The 18,596-nt window shown below is 39.7% G+C and overlaps 1 protein-coding gene across 1 annotated transcript; it reads right to left on the reverse strand.

Annotated features, from left to right (window-relative positions):
- Positions 1-1,844: 1,844 nt before the first annotated feature.
- ID4 (inhibitor of DNA binding 4, HLH protein) lies at positions 1,845-6,725 on the reverse strand. Its single transcript, XM_036257509.1, has 3 exons — positions 5,866-6,725; positions 5,424-5,482; positions 1,845-4,867 (listed from the first exon to the last, which is right to left on the reverse strand). Exons 1-2 carry the CDS (start codon positions 6,304-6,306, stop codon positions 5,438-5,440), a joined length of 486 nt encoding a protein of 161 aa, XP_036113402.1. The 5' UTR covers positions 6,307-6,725; the 3' UTR covers positions 1,845-4,867; positions 5,424-5,437.
- Positions 6,726-18,596: the final 11,871 nt, after the last annotated feature.

Consider the following 18,596-nt stretch of genomic DNA (forward strand, 5'->3'; position numbering starts at 1 on the left):
AACTTATAGCAGTCCAAAAAAAGTGCAGGGAACATCTTTACGGAAATCTCCAATCTTAGAATTTAAAGTGGAGAGAGAATAGAGGAAGGTTAATACAGTTTACTTATTTTCATAGAGGGAAACTCCTTTTGGAAAGATATTTTTCTGTATGTTGGTTAACTATTTTTAGCTAAACACACACACACACACACACACACACACACACAGCTATGGTCTCTCAATTGATTACTTAAGTGTAAGCTTATGAAGGGTGTAGTAAATATTTTTTTAAATGCTTAAAATATTTAAGAAAATATTTAAAACATTTCAGTAAATATTTAAGAAACATTTAAAAATATATGAATTTGCATGAAGAACTAACTGTCGGACAGCAATACCTGCCTTTGAAAATTAAACTTTGGGATAAAGATAAGATTTTAAAAGTTGAATTTAATATGCATACTAAAAGTGCTGAAATGCACATTCTACCATAAAGAATTGAGACCAGTAAATTAAAGCAAGTAATGGTGTCTCGGTTCTCCAGGAATTTGCATATTTTGCCAATATTTAATGTAATTTCTTAGAAGATTCTGTTCTAAAGCATGAGATTTCTTATTGGAAAAAATGAGGGTGGATTCACATAGAGAATTCATTTTGAGTCTCTTTATTTAAACATTTTTAAGTTCAATTCCCCTTGAGCCACACTTTAGCCAGTGGAATACAGGTAACACATTTTGTTCTTCTTTCCCCAGAAACTGATGTGTTTATTCTTTTATGGACTCAGAGAGACTTTTGAAATTAACTTCAATTTTTATGGCCCTCTTTTCATATCTCATGTGTGAATAGACTGTGGAGACTTATGAATGATGGAACTAACGTCAGCAGCCTTCCTACCAAATTGCTTTGCTTGGGTGAGTCTAGAAAACCTTTGGCAATGTTGTTCAGACCTGAGTTTTAGCACTTAGGGGAAACTTTTTAGAACAAGCCAGGATACAAATCAATCTGAAGGAGGCACTTGAACGCAAAACATACTTTCAAAAATTCATTGACAATCTGAAAACATTTTCAATGAAGGGTCTATGACTGCCTTTCGCCTCCCTTTCTTTTATGAGTTCTCTTTTTTTAAAGTATTGATTTTATTAATGCTCAAGGTAGAACTCTGTAAGTAAAATTACAATCCTAAAACCTTTTGGGCAATGGTTTTAATTAGTATAATTAATATTTTAGCGAAATATCATGGGTTGTAATTGAAAGAAATCTTCTGGGTCTGAAGAATACCTACTGAGGGCAGCCCTATTAAGAATAATTCTGAGGAAGGTAAATTAATTTCCTGCAAAGCAGGAAAAGGAAGATTTCTCTTCCTTATAAGCCTGGAGGGTTTGATGTTTGGCCCTGTTGAGATCCAAGGGCTATCTGGGCTGATTAACATATATATAATTAAAGTATGCCAGCTAGAAGGGCAAAGCCAGTTTTATTTGGTTCTGTACTAATGTGAAATCATTTCTTTCTGCCTGCACTGTTCACTGTGTATGTGTGTGTGTGTGTGTGTGTGTGTGTGTGTGCGCGCGCGCGCGCGCACTTGTGTAATTTGGGGGTAGGAGGTCTAGTCTCCCTGGACATTATCCTGCTGCCTTCTTTAGGCTTATTGCTTCCTATCCTAGCAGACACCACAGAGTAGACAAGCTTTTCCTAGCATTCAAACTAGATTTTCTTTCTGTTCATATTACCATTTTTAAGCCACATTTTTCATCACATGGTAAGAAACACTGTAAATAATTGAGGTGATCCATCAAGAGCCCCATTCCTGATAATGAAAAATTGTATAACTCGGTAGAAGTCAATTAAAAACCACAAACTTCAGAAGCCTTTGCTCAGTGAGATTTATTATTAGAGAAGGCATTTAATACAATAGATTTGGGCGGGGAGGGGGGTTGTCAAAATTTTTTAAAGTTCTAAAAATTCAGGTAAAGCTTGACAATGATCTTGAATAATATTTATACAACATCAAAGTATATTAATTCTTTAAAATGAAAATGGTTTTTTTTTTTTCTTCTTTCTTTAACATGAGATGTCTGAGATGTTCAGGATTCTATAACCACATTCGAAACAACATCCCACTGTGGGATACTTATTTTTTTTTCCACTGAAGGTTTTAAATGATTCTTATTCTTTGGTTGTGCCTATACAATGAAAAGTAGACAAATGAAATGAGAGAAGTCAGGATATTTTCCTCTGTTAAACCAACTCTCTGAAAAATTAGAACTTGCCAGATAAATGACTCAAAATGTTTTGATCTGGTTGTTTGGTTAGGACACAGCCAAATTTTAATAGAATGTAGTAACTTATACAATTGCATATCGTTTTTAAAAAAATAAACAATGACTTTCTTTTTTTAGAGACATCCAATGCTGTGTTTAAGAGCCTAAGGGGAAAATGCCAACTGTCTAAAATGTAGTATCTGTAACATTTTTTCTTTCCTTTTAGCAGTTTTTTTCATGTCCAAAATATAAAATTAACAAAAGGGCAATGTCTATCTTCAAAAACCAAAAATATTTATCCACTTATTTAGAGCTTTATAATCTTCCCAGCGTAAGTTTAAAATGAACCTAAAGGCTTAGGCAGGTTCAGCAGTCAGGCTGACAGATGCTTAACTCCAACCAACTGCACACATGTGACTTGCTTTCTACTGGAATTAAACTGCCAAATAAAAAGGAGGAATTGTCCCCCTTTTTAATAACAAAGAATGCAATCGTTAGAATTCTTCAGATTTGGAATTCCAGCAGTGTTCTTGCGTTTTCCTCTTGATGTGTGACAAGAATGAATAGTATCAAAAATAAAAATAAACCTCATCTAAACAAGCAGTCCTTTGACTTTATAAGGCGCAACATCAAATACATTAAATTCTAAAAATACCTAAGACCAGTGAAATGTCAAAGCTGAGGAGATCACATGCTGGGGATAAGACAGATTTTTAAAAGCTTTTGATTTATTTGAATCTACTAGCATTAACTTTGTTCATTTCTGTTGAGACATTACCATTTCCACTGACTACTAGGCACCATATTTCATATCCCTATACATATTTGACTTTGACCTCGTAAAAAGTCCCTTGGGTCTATAATACTTTTATTCTTGTATAATCTGAAACAAATCCTTTTCTTTTAAAAAATCAAACAGACCACATTATACACATAGTTGACTATTTACAAAGCACCCAATTAAATCCTACTTAATTCTCACTCTAAAAATTCCATCTAACTGTTGTGTAAAGTACTGATCACATTAAAAGCACAATGTTCAGGGGCCCTGACAGTCCTATCTAACCTAGAAAATATTACCTTCCTTAGAAAAGAAAGTCTTAGTAGTGTAAGGTTTTGAAGAAATGAGACCAGAAATCACAGTACAAGACAGATAAATCTACTTTAATATTCACATGTAAAAGTTACACATCACAAGAGATTGGACAGTAGTTTACTGGTAACTAACATAGCTATAGTGAAAATCATTTTTATAAAAAAATAATCTAGATGCAGTCATCAGAATTTTTGGTCTATTTAAGTTAATGTTTGAAGATCGACTTTTATCCCTGCTTGAAGGATTTGCCATTATGCCTTTTTATTTTTTTCTCTCACTGTTGCCTATTAATATTCTTTGGAGGAAGGAAAGCAGAAAGTGTTCATTTCCAAGAGGTTGTCCTTTGGTAGCAAGCAGAGAACATTTTTCATTTCTATGATTTAAATAATCTGTACAAACATGAAACTTTAGTGACATTAAGCTTTAGTGTAAAATGAAGAATGATACGCATTTTTTCACTTTGATAAAACTGATTTCATAAACTCCTTAAGGATCCAAGCATTTCCCCATCCCATATGCAAAATCATTCAGAATCCATGTTGACTTCAATCAGAAAACAAACACTGACTCTTTATATATTACACTGTCAAGCCCTGTACTTAAAAACTGATAAAGTATCTTTCCAACATGTATGCCTCAAATACAAAGATTTCAATCTAGGTTAAAGAAAAGACATTTGAATGGACTCAGGACAAGTTTATTTTGTGATTAAACATTTCATGCAGTCATGCAGGACCACTAGCTATAACTGTTACTTCCGATTCTACGCGGTACTTTGCAAAACAAAAACAAATTAAAAGCCAAGCCAAACAGAAAAGACATTCAAGATATCAAGAGCTCTGCAACTGAGCTGAAAAATAATTTTCCAAAAGAAATATTCCCATAGATTTAAAAAAGACACACATAATATTTACAAAAAAATATTTAATTAAAAATATCTTATAATTACAGTAGTCTATTAAAGCATATACTTTCTCACACTTATAGAACATCTCTATATATACATGGTATGAAATGTCACTCAGTTATCTATACAATATGTAACATTCTTGCAGGAAAAAGAAAGCTCCCTGCCCCGTTTTAATCATCTATTTTAAACAATAGATGTAAAAAAAAATATATCTACAATGCTCTGGTATATTAGTAAAGCTTCAAAACAAAAATTGAGCTCCTTGGTCACAACGAGTAGGCTTCTAAAGTCGTATTTACTCTTGACTTTCTATTTATCAGTTCTGTTACACTTAAGCTTAAAAGTTTAACTGCACCTCAAGAAACACAGAAATGTACAATTCACAGCGGTTATAAATGAAGAGACAAAAGAGAATACGGATGTAGAATGTTTATGAACGTGCAAAAAAAAAAAAAAAAGATGAAAGTTTTATTTTTCTTTCCTTTCCCTCTCTCTTGGAATGACTGGCGAAAACGTTTCTAGGATTGCTGATGTTTTCTCCTTTCCTCCGGTGCCTTTTTCTCTAACTTCTGCTCTTCCCCCTCCCTCTCTAGTCTCCTGGCTCCGGCTCAGGCGGCCGCACACCTGTGGAAGAGGAATGAATAGAGGGGGTGTGGGAACCTTCCCGCTGCAGACTAACTGGCGCCGCCGACAAAACTCAAGACATGCTTGATCAACAACCCAAAACAAACCACCAGGTCAGACAACACCCGCAGCCCGCGGCCGGCCAGGCGCCGAGCAGGCAGCTGCGGGGCCCCGGGAAACCTGGAGAGGGGACCCACTCCCGGGCGCTGCCCACGTTCCCCTTTGTGGGTGTCCGAATGCGCAGGGGGGCATCCGGCCGTTTCCATACCCTCGACAGGGAAGAGGGAAGTTAGAGCACGCAGGTCACTGGAGGAGGCTCGAGGTGGCGGGGACAGGAGTTGATCTGTCCCCCTTTAGAGTGGAGCCCCAGTTACTAAAGCAAAGTACGGGTTCAGTTGCTAATTAGCTGGCAGGGAGAGAGGGGTTTGTCCGCCTTCTTGGGAGTTTGCCCTCAGAAATGCTGGGGGCAAAGAACACTGCGGTGCCTGGCACCGGAAGCCCCGGAGGCCCGACGTCTCCGGTGATCGGCCACTCGAGAAGGGAAAGGCGCGCTCACCTGGACAGCGCGGCTCAGCGGCACAGAATGCTGTCGCCCTGCTTGTTCACCGCGCCGGCCTGGAACAGCAACGGAATACCAAGGGAATGGTTAGCAGGCGCAAACACCGCACACTCCTGGCTGTCCTGGATTCGTTCTGAGAAACAGGCTGGCGCGCGGACGCCCCCTCCCCAGCCTGCAGCCCGGAAACAGGCTGGACTTGACAGCCCAGGATGCACCCAAGCCCAGTCCCGCCCAGCTAGTTCACCCGGACCCATGCTCTTTGCACCCAGCCAGCCGCCGGCGGCGCCGGGCGCTAGAAGGGGGTGTGTGTGGGGCGGTTAGTGCGGTCATTTTCAGCAGCCCTGGCCCGGAAGAAGGGGAGCGCCCGCGGCCCGCCACCCGGTCACCGCCCTCCTGGACCCCCCGCGGCGTCCGCCCGGGCAGGCGCCCGGCCTCTCACCGGGTCGGTGTTGAGCGCCGTGAGCGGAGTCCGCGGTGGCGCGGCCGGACAGGTCCCAGCCGGGTGGTGCGGCGGCGCTGGCGGTGGCGGCTGCCTCAGCAGAGCCGGGTGCGTCTCCAGCGCCAGCTGCAGGTCCAGGATGTAGTCGATAACATGCTGCAGGATCTCCACTTTGCTGACTTTCTTGTTGGGCGGGATGGTGGGCACCAGCCTTCGCAGGCGGCTGTAGCAGTCGTTCATATCGCACTGCAGGCACAGCGCCGGCTCGTCGGCCGCTGCCTCCGCCGCCTTGCAACGTGCGGCCGCCGCAGCCGCAGCCGCGGCAGCCGAACCGCCCAGGCTGTGGCCGTGCTCAGCCAGGCAGCGCAGCGCCAGCTCCCCGCCGCCGCAGCCCGACGGCGCCTTGCGGCCCGAGGGGCGCACCGGGCTCACCGCCTTCATCGCGCGCCTTGCGCCCTGCGCGAGCGGACCCGCTAGGGCGAGCGAGGCAGGCAGGCAAGCGCCGGACCTCCGCCCGCAGCCGGCTCCACTCCCCTTGCCTTCACGACTGGCGCGCTGGGTCCACGCTCCGGGCGCCGCAAAGCTCTCAGTGATCACGCGCCCAACAATTGACTGGAGAGTCGCTTCGGGTTTTGCGATGGGATCTCTGCTCAATGGGAGACACTCGGCCGGGACCAAAAGGCAAGAAATATCAAAAGCACCGGAAGGAAAACAGACCACCGGGGTCCCTAGTCACTCCCTTCGGAGCTCCGACTACAGCCCAGTTACCGCCGCCGCGCCGCCGCTGCCGCCTCTGCCGCACCCCCCCCACGCCCGAGGTTTCCCCACTCCCAGCACTGACTCACAACCGCACCTCCTCCCTGCTCCCGCCCAGTCCGCGGAGCAGCTGTATTTATGGAGCTGCGCGCTCGTGGGCGGGGCCAGCGCGCAGGCCGGGTCCCACTCGAGCTGTGTGGAGTCGGGCTGGGAGCTCGGAGGGAGCCGGCGAGGGCGGAGGCTCCGGGCAGTGCTGGGGGGCGGGGAGCCGGGCAACCCGAGCAGAGGGGTGGGCGGGGGTCGGGAGTGGCCAGCCAATCAGGCGGACGGTGCCACCTCAGGGAATGACGCTTAGGCCAATGGGAAGGGCACTCCATTCCGTCAACGCCGTAGGTCGGGGCTCCGAGAAAAGAGCTGGGTGGGAGCCGGGCCAGGCTGGTGTGTGCCCTAGGGAGGGGAAAGAGAGGGAGAAGTTCCTGCGAAGAACTGCGGGAATGTGCGGCTAGAATTATTTCTCCCTCGGCTTAGGCTGCTGAAGGAGCGCCGAGCCCTGCTCGAGGATATCCTGCCGCCCGAATACCGCGGTACATGGGGACCCTCCGCCCGCTACCCATCATCACTCCATACCTGGGATTCCAGTGCCTTAAGAAGGACGCTGTTCAAGAAGGCATGTTCCTTCTGTTCTGTATTTTTCCCTCTCCGTTTCATTATTTGCCTTTTCACAATTGCTGAAACCATAATGATGGAATGGAATGTGTAGCTTTTGCATTTTCTTTTTAGAAAAGGTTTAAAGCTTAGGAAAGGAAAGAATGCCGAATGCAGATTTTTGGTGAAAGGAAATAAAAATAAAACAAAAACGTTGTAGGGTTTTTCTTTTGCCCATCTAGATGCAAAAGTGGGTTCAAAAAAATGCAGTTGCTTTGAGCATTATTAAATTAGAGCATGTAAATATTAAAAATGTATGGACATGGAGTATTTAAAATTCTACCGTGACATATAATATTAATCCATTTTATGTAAAATTCATACCTGTAACTTAATGTAGGCCATTAATGCACCGCTTCTCATATGTCAGCGTATCCTGCTTTAAATAAAATGCTGAGAATATCTAAGTCTCTTTTTGCAACAAAGCATTGAAATTCACACTTCCAGTCCCTGGAGTCCTGCTTGGGCCCCACCCTGCAGAAAAGCCTGCTAATTAAGGACAGTTCTGTTAGATTTCTAATAAAAAAAGCTGTCCTTCAAAGGTTCAAAACAAAATTGCACAATGAACTTTGATAGCGCCTTGTGTGGACTCGTCAAGAAAAAAATTGAGCCCTTCAGATGAGAAATCAACATAAAAACTTGCAGTCAGTGGGGATATGAATTTTTAGTGCCTTCACCCTGCAAATCTCCCATCTTTAAACGAGCTAAGAGATGAATTAACTCAAGAGTTATCTTCATTCGTGTACATGATATGGATTGACACCTTCATTTTTATAGGTAATTGAGTGAGATGTGGACCTCCTCTCTTTCTGTCTACCCTCTGTGAGGAAACCCTCTCCCCTTTCCCAGAACTGACATAGATGCAGCAGGCAGGTGTTTTGTTTAGCCACGTGGGTACTTGATGACTATTGCACTACTATTTCCCCAGAGCACATTCCTTTTTCCTGATGAAATGAGGAGTAATTATTTAATGCAGGTTTCACAGGTAGATGCAGCAACCCTCCTCTTCCCTAATCCTTATACATTACTGCCTCTAATAGTTGTATGGAAACAAGTGACATTCTCTTTCACTTACATGCACACATGGATGGTCTACATGCACACTTATCAAGAAAAGCAGAATTATAAAACCCCAAAGAAAGGCTTTCTTTTTCCTAAATATGGGCATAGTTTTATAGATTCTTATATTAGTATAAATACACACAGAGAGAATATTGTTATTGTAGACAGAAAGTTGGTTGAGGGAGCACTAGAGGGGGTAAGTTATTATCTTGGAGCCAGTCATATCACCACAGATAAATGTATACAGACATTTTACTACATCGATTTTTGTCTTTCCTAAAGTTTAAAAGCTGCTCCAAAATTTAAAACCTACGATTTTTCTGTTTGGAAAAAATGAACTATGCTAGTATGCCCAGGGAACATTCACATTTCAAAACTTTACATATCCTAACTTGATTAAAATTAAAACTTAAGTTTTAAATAGTTGACACAAAGAGATAATCATATTCATCTTTCTGGACGTTGCTAAATCTCAGAGGGCCATGCCCTGGGTGTGGCAAGTGACAAATGCCTCAATTTCAGGTTTTGTTGGAATTGCTCTCTCTTGACTGGCTTGAAATCAGAAAGGCTGAATTGCTGTGGGGGTAAATTCAAAGGAATGTTCTCTGGCCACATGACCAAGAACACCCAGGAAAAATGTGATCCCCAAATCCTGCCAGCACAGTAGGCAAAACCAGTTATTGTATTACTCCTTTTGAAGGTGGGAAGGCACAGAGACATTAAAAATTAAAGTGCTACATAGAATATTATACAATGGAAATAAAGAATAAGACCCTGTGCTTTTTGGTTGCTGAAACCAGAGACTATGAGGGGCTACTCAATGCATACTTTTGATTCTTAGGCACAGACAATCACTTGCATGATGTCAAAAGCTGAAGTCACGAAAGACTCTCAGCACTGATAGTTCAAAACAGAATTTACTCAGCAATTACCAGCTTTTGAAAACGTACAAGCAACATTATTTCTATCATGCAAAGAAGGAAATTTAGTTTCCCACGAGCCTTCCTTTTACATCAAAATGCTTCACTCGCACTTGTAAAAATAAGCTGGGCTAGCCAAAAGCCCTTTGCCACCAAAGTGCTAGAGACTAGCAGAATGTTCCTCTATGGGAAGCTGGGATGAAATATTCACAGAATTGCTAGGAAGCCCTGGTGACCAAAGTCATGTGTACACCCATCCTCCAGACAAAGAGATCTACAGCCCTTTCTGGGAATGCATTCTAGAGGCTAATCAGACCCTTGCTGAACTGTAACACCCAGGCTCTCAGAATTCACAATCGCCCTGTGTTTACATGAAGTAAGGGTATCCAAGCATATTGTGCTATTCAGTGCAAATGCCTTTTTAGGACTTGATACTTCTTTCTCCATGGCTGGCAGTGAAACAGTGGGTGGGCTCAGACACACAGATAAACATGAGCGTTCCCATGCCTTGGTCCCTCTCTAGATGTAAGTGGCCACTGACGGAGGCACAGGCAGTCTTTCCGGACATAAGAAACCACTATGTACTCTGCAGCAGGAATGTCCCTTGCTTTTAAAGAGTAAATTGGGCAATGTGGCAATTCAAGCTCAAGGCTGCTTTATCTGGCACTAAGCGCTACAAACTTACTTGTGCTACCCTTGCATTGCTGATGCCTGTCCCGGAAGCACTGATAACCTTTTGGTTAGCCCCGTCTTGGAAAAGGCTTATAAGAAGAGGATGTTATATATTGAACATAGCTGGGCAGATGTGTCCAGCAAAAATGCCTACGACAGGAGTTTTAAAAGGTAGTCTGTTGAAATAAGAAATAGGTGAGTTTTAAAAAGCCCTCCTCAGACAGATTAAGGACAGAAAAATGAAAGAAAGAGGTGTTATTTGTTTTTACTTTAGCCTGGGCTCCAATTTTGGCTCCTATTTTTTAATCGTTTCATACATATATAAGAACTTGTATAAATTTCTTAGAACAGTGTCTGGCACATAAGTAGGTAAACAATGTTAAAATTCATTAATTTTTTTGGCATATTATCTCATGTCTGTAGCTTTTTTTTTTTTTTAATCCTTACCCAAGGACACTTTTCCATTGATTTTCAAATAGAGTGGGAGGGAGGGAGAGAGAGAGAAACATCGATGTGAGAGAGACACATTGATTGGTTGCCCCCTGCACTACCCCAACCAGGACTAGGGATCGAACCGCAACCCAGGTACGAGCCCTTGACCAGAACTGAACCCAAGGCCCTTTGGTCCGTGGGCTTTCACTCTAACTGCTGAGCCAAACTGGCTAGGGCTAAAGTTTGTTTTTTTTTTTTTTAAAATAATTTTTATTTATTGATTTTAGAGAAAGAGGAAGGGAGAGGGAGAGAGAAATAGAAACATCGATGAGAGAGAACATCAGTTGGCCGCCTCCTGCATGCCCCCACTGGGGATAGGGCCCACAACCTGGGCATGTGCCCTGATTGGGAGTGGAACCAGAAACCTCTTGGTGCGTGGATCGAAGTTCAACCACTGAGCCACACCGGCATGGAAGTTGTGGGGCTTCTATTTTCATTCACTTAACAATCCTTTGAAAGCAGAAGTTTTTTATTTTGATTTTGTTTAATTTATCAGTTATGTTTTGGGCATTGTATTTATGTTTTGGGTATTGTATCTATCTAAGAAATCTTTGCATAACCCAAGGTAACAAAAGTGTTCTCCTATGTTTTCATCTAGATGTTTTCCAATTTGGGGGCAGGGTTGACTTCATGGACATGCACCATAAGAAGTCACACATGGTCCCGTGCTTAGAGGGCCCATTCCTGGTTTAATGCTCTGCTGTTACCATCTTGAAATTCTCAGTAATTTTTTAACAAGGGTGCTTGCATTTTCATTTTGTACTGTGTCTGAAAATTATGTGGCCAGTGCTGCTTCTAGGTTTTATGTTTTGTTCTATGATCCATTTTTAGGTTATTTTTGTATATGATTCAACATTTGGACTGAGGTTAATATATTTGAATATGTATATCTCATTGTTCCATCACTCTTCATAGAAAAAACTATCATTGGATTGCCTTTGCACCTTTGTCAAAAATTATGTACATGTATGAATCTATTTCTGGCCGGAGAATTCTATTCCATTGGTCTATTTGTCTGTTTTTATGCCATGACCATAGTGTCTTGGTTACTGTGGCTTTATAATAAATCTTGAAATCAGGTAGTGTTAATTGACTCCAGTTTTTCTTCTTTTTCAAAGTTGCATTTAATGTGACTAGAGTCAGTTTGTGAATTTCTTCATAAAAGAATTTGTGGGTCAAGGGAGTCAAATACATGGCGACAGAAGGAGACTAGACTTTGGGGTGAGTACACAATGCAATATGCAGATGATGTATTACAGAATTGTACACTTTAAATTTATATAATGTTATTAACTAATGTCACCCCAATAAATTTAATTTTGAAAAGGAACTTATATCTGAAATATATAAAACAAACAACAACCCAATTAAAAAATGGCCAAAAAACTTTACCAGACAGTCCACTAAATAAGATATACAAATGACAAATGAGTACATGTAAAGATGCTCAGCATCACTAGTCCTTTGGGACATGCTTCAAAACTACAATGGAATGTCACTACATACCTGCCAGAACTTCTAAAATTAAAAATCTGGTCACACTAGATGTTGGTGAGGAACAACTAGAACTCTACACTGCTGGTGGAAATGTAAATTGAGGAAAACCACTTTGGAAAACAGTTGGGCAGTTTCTTAAAAAGTTAAACATACATATACCATATGGCCTATTCATTCTACTGCTAGACATCTAACAGAAATAAAATCATATCTCCAAGGGCCACAAAGAGGCCTTGGAAATAAAGGGGTATGAAATGATGAATATGTTTATTATCTTGATTGTGGTGATAGCTTCAGGGGCATATAATATGTCAACACTTGTCAAGTTGCGCTATATATATTATATATACAACCTTGGCTTACTGTATGCCAATTATATCTCTATAAGTCTGTTAAAAGGATTAATTGTTTAAATTAGCTACTGGATCTCGGATGAGCTCCTTCCCTGAATCCAACAGTTTGTCTATTAACTTCCATAAGTAGGCATTTTATAGTCTCTCTTTTTATTTTTTTACTTGTTTTTTTATTTTTCAATTACAATTGGCATTTAATTATTTTATATTAGTTTCAGGTGTACGGCATAGTGGTTAGGCAATTATATAATTTACTAATTGACCCCCATCCCCCTGATAACTCTAGTACACACAGGGCATCATACATAGTTTTACAATACTATTGGTTATATTCCCTATGCTGTACTTCACACCCCTATGACTATTTAGTAACTGCTAATCCGTATTTCTTAATTCCTTCACCTTTTTAACCCAGCCCCCCAAACCCACTCCCATCTGGCAATGTTTAGTTTGTTCTCTTTATCTATGAGACTGTTTCTGTTTTGTATGTTTATTTTGTGTTTTAGACTCCACATGTAAATTAAATCATATGGTATTTGTCTTTCTCTGACTGACTTATTTCATTTAGCATAATGGACCTATAGGTCCATTCTGCTATTGCAGATTTTAAGATTTCATAATTTTTATGGCCAAGTAATATTCTGTTGTATATGTGTACCACCTCTTTTTTATCTACTGGTCTATTTAAAAAAAAATTTTTTTTTCTTTATTGACTTTAGAGAGAGAGGAAGGGAAAGGGAAAGAGAGATAGAAACATCGATGAGAGAGAATATCGATTTGATGCCTCCTGCATGCCCCCCACTGGGGATCAGGCCCACAACCTGGGCATGTGCCCTGACCAGGAATCAAACCCATGACCTCTTGGTGCATGGGTAGATGCTCAACCACTGAGCCACACTGGCTGAGCTTATCCACTGGTCTATTAATGGGCACTTGGTTGCTTTCATATATTGGGTATTATAAATAATGCTGCAATAAACATAAAGATGCATATATATTTTGAACTAGTATTTTGGATTTATTTGAGCACATGTCCAGAAGTGAAATTTCTGGGTCATAGGTAGTTTTATTTTTAATTTTTTAGGGAACCTCCATACTGTTTTTTATAGTGGCTGCACCAATCTGCCTTCCTACTAACAGTGCACAAGGACTCCCTTTTCTCCACATCCTTGCCAGAACTTGTTTGTGGATTTATCAATGATAGCCATTCTGACAGGTGTGAGGTGATATTTTATTGTGGCTTTAATTTGCATTTCTGTATTAGTGATTAATGACATTGAGTATGTTTTCACATGTCTGTTGGCCATCTGTATGTCCTTTTTGGAGAAGTGTCTGTTCAGGTCCTCTGCCCATTTTTAAATTGGATTGTTTGCTTTTTGGTGTTGCGTTATATGAGTTCTTTATAAATTTCAGATATTAACCCCTTATCAGGTGTATCATTGGCAAATGATAGGTTGTCTTTTTGCTTTGTTGATGTTTTCCTTTGCTGTGCAAAAACTTTTTAGTTTGATGCAGTCCCATTTGTTTATTTTTTTCTTTTGTGTCCCTTACTGAGGATATATATATAAAAACTACTAAGAGAAATATCAGAGTTTACTGCCTATGTTTCCTTCTAAGACTTTTATGGTTTCAAGTCTGACAGTTAAATCTTTAATTTGTTTTGAGTTCATTTTTACATATTGTGTAAGAAGATGATCTAGTTTTGTTTCCCCTCCCTCCCTCCCTCCCTCCCTCCCTTCCTTCCTTCCTTCCTTCCTTCCTGTACCTGTCCAGTTTTCCTTACATCATTTATTTATTTTTTGAATAGACTATCTTTACCTCATTGTATGTTGTTGCTTCCTTTGTCATATATAAATTGACCATGTAGGTGTGGGTTTATTTCTGAGCTCTCTATTCTGTTTCATTGATCTATGTGTCTATTTTTATGCTAGTATTATGCTATTTTGATTATTATAGCCTTGTAGTATAGTTTGATATCAGGTAGTGTGATGTCTCCAACTTTGTTTTTCTTTCTTAAGACTACTGTGCCTGCCCTAGCCAGTTTGGCTCAGCAGTTAGAGCATCGTCCTCGGTCCAAAGAGAACGAGGTTCGGTTCCCGCGAAGGGCATGTACCTCGGTTGCAGTTTATTCCCGTCCCTGGTTGGGTCGTGCGGGTGGCAGCCACTAGATGTGTTCCTTTCACATTGATGCTTCTCTCTCTCCCTTCCGCTCTATCTGAACAAAAAATGGAGAAATTATCCTTCGGTGAGGATAAAAAGAAAAAGACTGCTGTGGCTATTCGAGGTCTTTTGGAGTTCCATATAAATTTTTGGATTATTTGTTCTAGTTCTATAAAAATTGCCATTGGTATTTTAATAAGGATTGCCTTGGAGCTATAGATTGCTTTGGGTAGTGTGGACATTTTAATGATGTTAATTCTCCTATCCATGAGCATGGTATATGCTTCATTTATTTTTATGTTCTTCAATTTCCTTTTTTAATGTCTTATAATTTTCTCAGCACAGGTCTTTATCTCCTTGGTTAAATTTATTTCTAGGTATGCTATTTTATTTTTTTATAAATGGGGTTATTTTCTTAATTTCTCTTTCTTGCAGTTTATTATTGGTGTATAAAAATGCAACCAATTTCTGAATGTTAATTTTGTTAATTCTGCTACTTTGCTGCATTCATTATCAGTTCTGGTAGTTTTTTTAAAAAAATATGTTATTGATTTTTTTTTTTTTTTTTAGAGAGAGAGAGAGAAACATCGATGTGAGAGAGAAACATCGATCAGCTGCCTCCTGCATATCCCCCACCAGGGATCAAGCCTACAATCCGGGCATGTGCCATGACCAAGAATTGAACTGGGACCTCTCAGTCTATGGGACAACCCTCAATCCACTGAGCCATACGCTAGTAATTTCTTTAGGGTTCTCTCCATGTAGTATCATGTCATGTGCAAATGACAGTTTTACTTCTTCCCTTCTGATTTGTATGCCTTTTATTTCTTTTTCTTGTCTGATTGCTGTGGCTAGGACTTCTGGTGCTATGTTGAATAAAAGTGGTGAAAATGGACAACCACAACTCTGTCTTGTTCTTGATCTTAAGGAAAATGCTTTTAGCTTTCCCCCATTGAGTATGATGTTAGCTGTTCCCGCTCTCTTTTTTAAACTCCATATAATATTGTTCTTAGTCCGTTTTTTCTCTTCATCCTTTCCTTCTCAAGAAAATAAACAATCTACCAAGATTAAATACCTTCTGCTGTCACTTCCAGAGCAGGGAGCAAAAATTTCTAATAGGTACCATAATTTTGCTTCTAAAATTCTATGACTCAGTCTCTATAGACTGAGTCAGATTCTCCGTCTGGCAAGAAGAAGGATTTACAGGGATGGAATGTGAATTAACTGCTTTGAAAGCCCCAGTAAAAAGGCAGTAAGTAAACAATAGGGGGCAGTATATCTGTGTATAATGAATATTCAATGTAACTGGTGTCAATACCTTTATTTAAAAGGGCTTGTAATAAGTAAAATGGTTATTAAGATGCCAAAAAGACCAAGTTCTTGCTTTAACTCACCAGTATCCTTTAGCAGAGAAATCCAAGACAGGAATCAATATTTATTTATTATGTAAATTTTTATCTTAATAGATATTGACATGTATCTGTCTGCTGTACTCTTTCTTTCAGTAGGTAATACCACAAGTGAAGTCATTGCTAAGAACTTTTCTACAAAAAGTATAATTAAATGTAGTTTAACTACTTTGAAGACAGACGCTCAAATAAACAGTAAATTATTTTGACATCACACAACTGAATACTGTATGAATCCATCACAGTAAATCTGCCTTTGCTAAGAGAAAACACTTCCATTTTTTTGCTATCTAGGTCATGGTTCCTAAGAACGGATACAATGTTCAGGAAACAATTGCATTTTTCCCCCCTGAGGAGAAATTTTGAGACAGTTTGGTAGATCTCACACTGTTGTCATTGTTGGATGGCTCACAATGTCAGCAAACTGTGGACCTGCAGTGGAAGATGGCTGTGGAAAGCAGATGAACAGCATGAGCACTCACATGGGAGATAATGAAACCATTATACTTTTCTACCAGCAAAACATGTACAACAAAATATTTAAGAAATTAACAATGCAGAATTAAAACAAAAAGCACTGAGTTAATTTTAACTTTATCAACCTTGGTAATTATATATGAGAATAGTCCAAGTTTAAATAAAACCATCCTTTATGAGGGATTACAGGTAGAAATATTTTCCCTTAAATAGAATTAAATGATATTTATCATCTTTAAAGACTATAAACACTAATTAAATGTATTTTCTTAAAATATAACTGACAGAATAATCTAAAAAATTGGTAAAGCATTAATCAGATAATACTTGGTCTGATGGAACTGTATTTGCCATTTTTAAAACATCTTGTTCATTAAGTCAATGTTAATGTATGATTCTGTTGGTTTGCATTATCTTCTATAAATGAGTCCAACACATATAATCAGAAAAAATAAGATCATTACTGTGACAATATTGTAAAAAAAGCTACATACATTGTCGCTGAGGCTTCTGGGCATAAGATTGGATCTATATGATATCAAAGTAACTTGTTGAAAATGCTTTAATATTGGTATCAATCCATTGTTCTGTTTTTATCAGGAATCTACAACCTGTAATACATAAAATGATTTTGCCTTTTGGCAGATTATTAAACGGGCAAGTTTGGTAACTTCCAATATTGTCTATCAACAGTCTTCCCAGAACTGCCAACTCTAATCTCCAGTAAACACGGTTGGAAGAATGGTAATGCTTTTTTTATCCAACTTCTGGAAAAAGCATCCTCTTATACCAATAAGATATATACATCAAACCTCTGTATTATAAATATCAACCCTCACTCTTCATCCCCACTTTTAAGTCTCTCTGCTCTGTTTACTGATCCTTCTACAAAACTGTTTCAATTCAACTCAAGCCAATTGAATTAAAATCTATGCAAACATGTATTGTACATCTATTATATGATAAGATTGTGCTCAAGAAAAATAAGTCCCTTACCTTCATGGACTTTGCTACTTAGAAAATGATTTAAATAAATAAAAAATTAACTGATGACATACAGTGTGTTCTGTATAACAGTGCGGGTGTGTATGGTGCACAGTGAGGACAAAAACCAAAGCCTGAGTCAAAGGACACTTCAAAGAGGAAGAGTTATTAGAGCTTCATTGGTGACAATAGCTTGTGCAGAAGCTTGGAGGGTGAAACTGCAAGGTTCTCCCTGTTCCCTCGGCTTCAACTTTCATTTCCTTATATTCATCTAGTCCTTTTCTTCCTCATCTCAATAGTCTTCTCATCTAAACCATTTTTCCCTCTCCTTTCTTCTAATCCACAGCCACCAACTCTTTAAAAAAAACATTGTCAAACAATGCAACATATCTTCCTCATTCAGGCCATCTATCATTCATTCCCTGACTCTAATTAATTTAAAGTAACTTTATTGATTTTCTATTTTATAGTAAAAGTTTATGTGTGTATTGCAAAAAGAAATTCAGAAAATACAGAAAAAAATAAAAAATAAATGTCATGTACAAACACATACCTGGAAATAATGACTTAACATTTTATTGTGCATATTTCCCCATGCATATAGACATTCTTTCTTTCTTTTTTTTTTTATCCTCACCCGAGGACATTTTTCCATTTTTTGTTCAGGTAGAGTGGGAGGGAGAGAGAGGAACAGAGAGAGAGAGAGAAACATCGACGTGAAAGGAACACATCGAGTGGCTGCCACCCGCACAACCGACCAGGGCCGGGGACAAACTGCAACCGAGGCACGCGCCCTTAGCGGGAACCGAACCCGGGTCTCTCAGGACCGCAGGCCGACGCTCTAACCTCTGAGCCAAACCGGCCAGGGCTAGACATTATTTCTTGAACAAAGACTTTAATGTGCAATACTTACTTCTTGGAAATCTAATTTTTCACTTCATATGTATGTACATATTTCTATATTCAGAGACACTTGCCTTTGTCATAATTTGTGTGATAACATAGTATTTTATTATGTACCATAATAAGTTGCACTATAACTTATTTAACAAACTTCTAATTATAAATATTGTTATTGTTTTTAATTTGTACTCTCATCACATCTGATACACTTATCTCAAGACGTCATGGCAGTTTGCGTTTGTTACATGCTGCTATGCAGTCCTCTTCAAGCTATGTCAGGATTGCATGCTGTAGACCGTCAACTAAGTCAAAAGCATCTTACAGGCAAGGCCAGTTCTTCC

The sequence above is a fragment of the Molossus molossus genome, unplaced genomic scaffold, assembly GCF_014108415.1.
Source record: "Molossus molossus isolate mMolMol1 unplaced genomic scaffold, mMolMol1.p scaffold_m16_p_12, whole genome shotgun sequence".
NCBI classification, from domain to species: Eukaryota; Metazoa; Chordata; class Mammalia; order Chiroptera; family Molossidae; genus Molossus; species Molossus molossus.

Excerpts from the sequence above, each read along its gene's own strand:
- ID4 (XM_036257509.1), bottom strand. The coding sequence starts at position 6,306 with ATGAAGGCGGTGAGCCCGGTGCGCCCCTCGGGCCGCAAGGCGCCGTCG. Across the intron at positions 5,483-5,865 it reads CGGCGCTCAACACCGACCCG|GCCGGCGCGGTGAACAAGCA; the intron begins GTGAGAGGCCGG and ends TTGCTGTTCCAG.